The sequence below is a fragment of the Acyrthosiphon pisum genome, chromosome A2 (assembly GCF_005508785.2).
Source record: "Acyrthosiphon pisum isolate AL4f chromosome A2, pea_aphid_22Mar2018_4r6ur, whole genome shotgun sequence".
Classification (NCBI taxonomy): Eukaryota; Metazoa; Arthropoda; class Insecta; order Hemiptera; family Aphididae; genus Acyrthosiphon; species Acyrthosiphon pisum.
The window spans coordinates 80,948,209-80,958,232 of NC_042495.1; the positions used below are offsets into that span (position 1 = coordinate 80,948,209).

The 10,024-nt window shown below is 26.9% G+C and overlaps 1 protein-coding gene across 1 annotated transcript in view; it reads right to left on the reverse strand.

Annotated features, from left to right (window-relative positions):
* LOC100158946 overlaps positions 1-8,755 on the reverse strand; it is a 13,455-nt gene extending 4,700 nt beyond the window's left edge. The window contains exon 1 of the mRNA XM_001944843.5: positions 8,443-8,755. Within this exon, the coding sequence (XP_001944878.1) occupies positions 8,443-8,496 (54 nt within the window). The 5' untranslated portion in view covers positions 8,497-8,755. The remainder of the gene's footprint in view (positions 1-8,442) is intronic.
* Between the last annotated feature and the right edge of the window lie 1,269 nt (positions 8,756-10,024).

The following is a 10,024-nucleotide window of genomic DNA, read 5'->3' on the forward strand; positions in this document are numbered from 1 at the left end:
AAATCGTAGCATTATTTCGACTACTTATCGTGTACACAGACAACAAAAAAAATAAAAAAATAAAAAAATAAAAAAAAAATAATAAAACACACATCATTGTAAAATCAATACATTCATCGTTCCACTCAGAATCTAAAATCAATTTAATTTTCATTAATTCCTTCACTCAGAAACTAAAATAATTTTTTAATCCAAATAGTTTTATTAAATACTACTTTCACGATCTTATAATAATATATAGGTATTAATATGCTATGTTGTATATACCTTGTCACATATCTTTCTTGAAAAATGAAACATAAAAAGAGAAATTTTAGAATAACCTTCCAAACAAACAAGTTACCTAGTCGACGAAAGCCATTCTGAAGAAAAAGTAAGAACTAACCTAAGGGAAAAGAATATTTACATATTATTACGTATGAATGTATGATGTAGATGAGAACAATAATTGTAGAAATTGGTCTAAACTTTAAAAACAATAATTCCTCTAGTTTAATAAGGCTTATTAACATCAATGTTACACGTTTTAATCAGTCTTTGGCTTATGACTTTTCTTTTAAGAAATATATTCGTAGGTTGATGTTGAACCAAAACAGAACAATTATTAATGCAGGATAGAGTGCATACTAAACAGTGGCCTGGGGCGCTCTGATTTTTTAAAATGGTTCGTAGGTACATAGAAATTCCATTATTTTTGTCACTTATTTTTTAGTACCAAAACACTGTGGGGTATATTATACCATTTATATTGTATAATAATATATTCTATACTCCTAGATTTCTAGAGTATATTCATTTTATCGTCTTAATGTACATAACGTTTTTACAACACTATAGCTGTTAAACATAGCAATCTACACGACATATAACTTGATTAATCCAAAAAACAATCGTGATTTGTTACTATAGTTACGGAGAAACACGCGTTAATTGTAAAAAAACAAAAGTGTATAATAAAGTTATAATATATCATCTGGCCATTGATATAATTATATCCGAACGAATTAATATGTGAATCAAGTTGGAGAATAAATATCACGGTAAGTGATATATAATACAAGAATAAATAGGTATACCTATGATGGTGTATTTATATATATGTACTGATAAAATTTTAAAACAGAACTGCAATATTTCAGGAATATTCACTATTATCGTTTATCCTCTTAACTCTTCATTTGTATTAGTAATTTTATTTCAAGAATTATATAAATTTTTAAATGTCATCATTTTTAATTTGATATTCAAATAACGAAAATTCCCTGTACTTCTCAAACTATATTTTAAAATTTTAAAATGTTTATTAGAACATTCAACTATCTGTACCTACAATAAGCTAAAGACGTTTTATCCTATCATAAAAAAAAAAAAAAAAATTGAAACTTAATTAAATAAAAACATATACTATACTTTTCAATATAATATCAGAAAACAATAATATGAAAAAAAATAATAAGAAAAGCGAGCATTTTTTGCAAAAACAGTTTTTGACGAAATTAATTTTGTTTTAGATTCTGAGTAAAGCTATGAATGTATTGATTTTCCTACATTGGGTGTTTTTGAGTTGGTAAAAATGCTTCGATTTTCAACTTTGGGGGTGCGTTCTTTGGGGAGTTTATTTTATAGTTTTTTTTTGTACAAAATACTTCGATAACAACATTTTTGTTGAAAATTTAATACAGGTTTCATGTAAGTTGTTCAATTACAATAAAAAATATCAAAAATACATGGTTACAAATCACAATATTTTTATAAGTGTTTTAAGAGAAAATTTAGTGACAAGTTTGTCATAATTAGTAGTTCTACTAATAAAAATAATAATAATATTGAAAATATTTTCGCAATTCAAGTTGAAATTTTACGAAGTTGGATAGGTATATAAACGAAAATAACAAATCTAGTTAATTTGTTGTAAATCAAACATATTATTGGTAATAACTTTGAAGCAGCCTTCACATACGTCGATTTGTAAATGAATTAAATTTTAACATATCCATTTCAGTGACCTATACCTACGGCAATAATCAATGACGAAGAACACTCAATACCTATCACCTACTACACATACAACAGAGCTGCAACTCTCCCGGTTTGGTTTGATTTAATTACTAAAAACGCTATTTGGTGTTTGCTGACCTTCTTTAAAAAAATTGTAAAGTATATAATATTTTAATAATTTAATGTATAAATGTCTATCAATGATTTGTCAATACATTATATGAATACATTTGAAGTAAAATAATATGTCATAATATTTTTTTTTACCATTTTAAAAACCAAAGTGAATTTATAATTTTACCTACATACCATAAAGAATGATTAACTGTATTTTATATAAAATTACAAATTAGTATTATAATGGTTAATAATATATCTATTTTACTTATCAATAAATATTGTTCATTTTTGTGTATATTGTTATAAATAACAAACATAATATTGTGATTCATATTAAACAAGTGTTTTTTCCAATTGTTTTATTTCATAGTATGAACCTATATAAAAACTCCATAGTCCGCATTTGTTTGAACTAATAATTTATAATTTTAAAACAATATAAGAGCTTTTAATGAAGAAATATTATTGTTGAACAGTGCAATATAAATACTACTTTATATACAATACTTGATTGGGCCTATTTGCAATATGCAATTAATGCAATATTTCCTCTGAAAGCATCCGGTTAAAGAAAGAAAAAAAAACAATAAAGCTGTTTTTGCCGGAGATAAAGTATGGCGAGACTTGCCTTTCTTATAAAAGATAGTGTATTTGTTATAACATAGATAAAATACGTTAAACTGAACATTATATGAATGTAGGTGGTGTCAATGAGCTGCTGGTACTTACCAAGCTATTATAATGAGTATACATAATTGAATGGACGTGTACACTATAGTGCCGTATCGTTGATGATAATAATAATTTAGACATAGGATTTTCTATGGTTTAGACGTAAGTACGCTGCACAGTGATATTAAATACACAACGAGATACGCGTAATGTACATAATATAATATTATGTTGTTTGGAAAACTACCTGTACGATTTTTAACGGTTTCATCAAACCCGATCGTCAATAAATTGCAGTATATGTGTTGTTATATAGTTGATGGATACCATAAATGAGACATCGCCGACAGTATTTACTCATGTTAGAAAGTGAAATGAGTGAAAGTGTTGTGTGTGGGTAATTTACGTGTATTATTCAATTCCCAAGGATAATGTTATGCTACAGCCAGCCGTCCGCACCGTTATAAGATAGGACGACGACGATGCAGACATAACGTGTCATTGAACGAATCATTGAATTCGTTATTAATAATAATTGCGGTATCAGTTATTACATATACCTACATAATATATTATGTATAGACGCGTATATCGTAGTAGCAAAAAAAAAATATCAAACCACTATAATTCAAATTAGAATAATATTATATCAATATCATATTATAAGTACCTATATGTAATATTATATGTATATACGTATTATATAGAGCTACAGGTGCCTAAGTTGTATTATAATTGCACGTGGCGATGTATCAAACGAAATAACACGTGAGAAACGCGCGAAGTTCGATGCACTTGTATATACGAGACTTAAGGTCACGTTTACGGTGAAAGTGTATCTATAATAATAATATTATAATTTCGATAATGAAAACATAGATTTAAAAAAGCGGTGCTACTCGTTATGTGAACGGAGTGAACTAGCTGCGCTGTAGACTTATATATTATTATGCACACAACCGCATTATAATATTAGGTATGATGCATAGGTATTAATGTATTATATTATAGTGTAGTGTAGGTATCGTTAATGAATCACGGTTAAAATTCGGCGAACGCAACATAATGAGTGTTTCGAAAAACTGTAAAAAATAAATAAAAAAAATAGTAAACCATCATCGTCTTGCGTAATCGTACTTTACGCTGCAGTTGACCCGATGTCCTTGAAGACGCGATCGAACATTTAAATTTAAAAAATGTGTCTGGGTAAACACGAGGGGCCGGGATACTAGCTTATGAGTTTCGTTATAATATATTATAACTACACGCGGTATTTAATATTTAATAAGAGAAAAATTAATTATGCCGGACGACGGAATTCCAGTGTATAATAGTAATAATAATAATACTATAATATTCTAATGAGTGCTACACGGAGCGGAAGGGATTCGTCAACCACGATGATGATAACGACCGACACAACGACTTTTTACTCGACTTAAACGGAGTACGAGGTATTGTGAAGTTATGTAATAACAGCAGTGATGACGACGATGATAGTATTGTAATAATCATAATAACCACACGCGGTACGATATGCGTGAAGGAACTCTCGGAGAAAGTAGTAAGTATTGAGCAATGGTTATGAAGCGTAGGTACTTATTGTTTGTTCTATTATTACATATACCCGTTATTAAAAAACAAAACATTCTGTTGTTTTAATTTTAATGACGATAGTATAATGTTATATTTTGTTCACATACCTAGTAAATATTATTAAAAATGTGATACCAGAAAATAATATTATAAAGATCTCTTGTGAGACACACGATTAGTGTACAAAAATCGAAACAATGCTAAATTCGTATTTATAATGATATGTGTTTGTGACAAAATCTTTCATATTTTTATTTGATGAGATAAATAGTTTCAATTTAACATTATAGATACTTCAAATGCAACGCACACTTGATCAGCGATATACCTGCTGAATTCGGGGGGAATTATAATATAAAAGCTTCTCCTAACAAAAGTCTTATTGACTAATAGTTTAATATGAGTCGTACGTGCGTTATATTGTAATAAGTTGATTAATAATGTTATTTTCTTATTAATAAAATAGTCACGGGTAGAAATTAAGAATTATCAAAGCATTAATCAGATTTTTTGTGAGTTCAAACTATGTTTACGATATACCGATTGTACGTAAAATAAATTAAAAATAAACCATTTATAAATGATGAAGTCATGTCATTAGGTAATAGCTTGTTTTGATGACGAATAAAGTTGAAAATATACTAATAATATTATTGTTAATTTTTTGTTTGAATACTACCCATCATGTATTAATTTAGGGATTGATCAATTTAACAAAATATGTGTTTTGACTTACACATTGTAACGTTATTTATAAACTATAGACTGTACTGTTTATAATAATCGGTATTATAGTAAACAATTCTGCACTGAAGTAAAATGTTTAAAAACAGTAAACACATTTTATAATGTTTTTTTTTATAAGTTCGAACAGAATATATGTATATTTAGTTATAGCAATAACTTATTATTGTCAAATAACTAAATTAAATCATTCGTGTAAAAATTTAAAAAATGTTGAATCTAAAATTTTTTTTAAAAAAACCTTGACGGCCGCGGCAGCGGCTTTTAAGCGAGCATGGTCAAAAAAAGAACTCAAATAATATCTATTATTATCTTAGAAAACGTTCATAAAAAATTAGAAATTTTTGGTAAACGCGTTCTAATATTATATTAAATAGGTATAAAGGTAATTTTTACATAATTTTAATATCGTCGCTAATAGTAAAATTTTATTATAGATACGTACGTAAAATAAGTTATTCTCAAGACTGTCTTATTTAAATTATGCCTACTAACCATTTCAAATTATTACTTTTACTATATTTATTGCTATCTTTTTAGTAAAATTACGTTTTTTGCAAATTTAACTTTTAAGTATCAAATACAATCTTACGTTCATCTTATACATAACAGAAATTCAGAATTTAAATTATTAAAGTAATTTGTCCAATTTCATAAATTCCATAGTGAAGTTCGGTATTTTGTGTTCCCTTGAGAAACATTTATCATCGTTTTTTCGTTTTTTAAATGACATTACAGAAAACGTTTATGATTTCGTAGGTTCTTGCTTTTATTTATTTGAAATATCATTAAATAACAATGTAAGAGTTAAAAAATTATTAATATTAATAATTATTTATATTTCATTTTTCAATTTTTAGGTCAAGTATTGGAATACATCGAGGTCTAGATAAAATACCCATTGTATAGGAATTCAAATGATGTGCGTTATTTTTTTATAAAAACAAATGAAAATAAACTTTTTTATCATAGTTATGTATACTATCAATTGTTTTAATATAATTTAATATTAAACTTGTATGACTTGTGATGACAAGAACCCTGCGATTTTAATATACCCATGTGATTTTTATAAATATAGCAGTATTATTAATTTTTAATTAATTTTTAACAACTTTCGTTAATTTAATAATTATTAACGATTGTATTGATTCAAATAATCTATAGTCTATAAGCTTAATTAGAACATAATAACTTGTAATAATATCTCAAAATGTATCATTAAAAACAAAAATATATTGAACTATTCAATCAGAATCAGAATATCAGATCATATTATAAAATATTTCTACTTTATTTATAAAAGTCATTGTTAAATCTTAAAATAAAAAAAACATTGTTCATATAGGTACTGGAAACTCATCATTTTTATGTTTGGGGTACAATACAAAGAACTCATTATTCTTGTTATTACTGCTTTAAAAAAAATATAAAAGTATGACTAATATAATAATAGTCAATAGTCAATAGACAATTAATATAATTCCCTGCTAAAATGTTTCTACTTTTAAAACTTAGTGGTGGGGGGAGGGTGTTGCGAACGGCCTTGAGTAAATACAGTAAATTTAATTCATTTTTGCCGAAAACATTGAATTTACCATATTATTATAATTATAATAGGTATATATATGAATTTATGTAAATATAATATATATATATATATATTTACCCATATATGAATTTTTGTCATTTATTTTTTGGTATTACCTTTTGAGTCAATACTGACGTAGGTAACATACAATATAAATAGGGGGGCATTAATTAAGCAATAGCATAAAAATTCATCTACTTAAATATTTTGAAAATGTTATTGAGGATATAAAATATAATAATATACGAAAAGGTTTCAGATCCACATGAAAATATTTTTTTATTACAACAAAACAACTTAACTCGTTAAATATAATTTTTTTCTGCTTCAAATTATTAAAATAAATAATGGAAATATTTTGATTTTAAACTCTACCCCCAACCAGCCTCACCCTTTCCTTTTAATTACCAATTAGAATCACTTTCTTACCAGTAAAGATATTGATGTTGAAAGTCTAAGTATTTTTACTGTTACAAAAGGTGATGACAGATACAAACAAATGAAACATTTAAAAACTCACACATTGCAAGATCAATACGCTCCATTCATAATCTATAATATATAAATAGGGTCGTAGCCTATTCATATTATAATATATTATATATTTCATATTAATATTAATGCATCAAATAATTTAAAGTCATACAAGACAATTTAAAATTATCAAATACAGATATTTGTTTATTAAGGCAGCTTGGTAACTATTTTTTTTTTGATTTAATAGGTACATTATAATTAGGGTTGGGCCGATACCTCTTTTTACCGATATCCGATATTCCGATATATGCAACCGATAAAAAAGCGATACCCGATATATTTGTAAACCAACATTTACAGCATAAACAATGAACCGATATTAAAATATCACCGATACTATCAACCGAAATAATATTATCATTTTACATTTAACCATTACAATTTATAATCAATGCTATTATGCTGATAGATCTGGTTTTTTTTTGGTATCGGTTCAAATATCGGTTTAAAAAAAAAAACCGATACCGATAAACCCGATACACCAATATCGGCTGATATCGAGTATCGGTTTTAGTATCGGCCAATCCCTAAATATAATATAACAAAAGATACATAGGTATATTAAATCTTAATTAAACTTAAAAAATAAAATAAAATACCTTTTAGATTTTAACCATTTCGTGTATACTTTCAAATAACAAAAATGTTATTATTTCAGAAAACATTAACTACCTATCTACCTACATAATTATTGACGGCAGTGGCGTGTAGAATATAGGTACTACCATGTGTGAGTGTTTAACAAGTAGCCGGTTGTAGGTATAAGCATGTGTGTCCACAGGGTAAAAAAGTTAATTTATTGGTTTTTTATTTTGGGAACCCTTACATAATATAGCCGCAGAGTACGTGCCTGACTATTTTATTACAACCAAAGCCCCTATAAGACGGAAAAAATTGTATAAACTTACCCCATTGAGCTTACAAATTCAATAATTAGTGAAAATGTTCGTGTTAAAACATAATATAACTTCCTATAACCGGCTTAGTTTCTATTCTCTACACAACCTCGGGTCATCTCGGGAATTTCACTCTCGTAAAATCATGTCAAAACCACGACCGGTCAAGAGTGTATAACTCAGCGAAAGTGTTTAATACAATTTTACCGTTGAAAAAATTATAGACTTCGATAATATTATTATCTTATTTTAAGATGAAATTTGATTTAAAAAAAAAAATGAACTTACCGTATTTAGTTTGCACGGCTGCAGCAAAGAACTCGACGTCCGCGTAAGAGTCATTATAATATAATCCAAAATCACAAGTATAATAGTCTGCACCCGTATGGAAATAATAAAAAATGTACACCACTGTTGTGTTACAAACCAGTTACTAGTACTTAGGTATTAATGACAACTTAAATGATAGTTGAACGATACGGTTTTTTTTTATCATTGGTCTGGAGCACTCGCGACCGAAAGGTATCAGTCACTAAAACACGACTGGCCGGTTACAGTATAAGACCTACGCATACTCAACAGTCCACCCAATCCATATTAATACGTAATACGACTCTATATTATAGTGTAATAATATTATATACGGTGAGTTATCCCCCTTCTGCATGTTGTTGTATATTATTACCACTACCACGCCGACTCTCACCAAGTCACATTGAAGACAAACAGTTTCATATCATTAAAGTCAACGATGTAAATTTAAAAAAAAATTAACCGAACGTTAGCTTATATACTTTTGCCCCTCGTGCAAGTCGTATAGTAATTATTTCTACCCAATTTCCTATGACGCATAGATCCTATATGTTACAACTCCTTATTGTAGAGATCAAAAAGTCTTTTTTAGAAAATGTAAAATGTTAATAGTGTGTTATATAACAATATATAATATATGGGCATTAAGTTTATGTATTTATATTTTATAATTTTTATACGATCAATATTCGGAGAGGTATTTAATTGAATTTGTTTGAAAATCAAATCTTTTTTTAAAGTGAATACTTCGTAAGCGACAGCAGAATTTTTCAAAAACTATACTGTATCAAATTCCAATAATTATCACAATTTGTATTATTAAAAAATATTCTTATTCAGGTTATTCTGCTTATAATACGAGTATATACTTACTATATATGTGAAGATCGAACCTCATGTAAAACTTTTTTTTAATGTAGGTTGCAATAAATGTAATACAAATTTTCAAACTTACATATTTAATCAACTAAATACAATTTTAAAAAATGTGCTTTGATCGATCCCTTGTACACGTTGTTCACAATTTGAATATGCATTCGATTGTAACTCCAGGTAATCGTTGTGACGTATTGTTGAAATTATAGAGTTGTCCAAGTAAAAAATAAACCTTTTTTTCGCAATCACAAAACTGTTAATACTTACGTATATTTGAATTTCGGTATAATATATTTATTGGTTACTTATGTATTGTTTTTCTAAATTATTATCGCTCTACTCTCGAATGTTATAATTATTTGACAGTTGACAACCATCCAGTAAAGTTATTTTTTATTATTGCATTTAAATAGGTATTATTTAAAAATGTGTTCAAAGTACGCAGCAAAATCAAAAACTCCAATATTCAAAAAACAAAAAATACAGTTGAACTATGAAAAATCAAAGTGTAGATAAAACTTCAAGAGTGTTTTTATAATGTAGATATTTTAATTTGTAACATAATAATACGTATTATAGACTATGAAATAATTTTGTTCAATGAATAACCTAGCTAAATTTAAATTACCTACATCATTAAAATACATAGAATATAATAATTAAAAAAAACATTTTTACATAA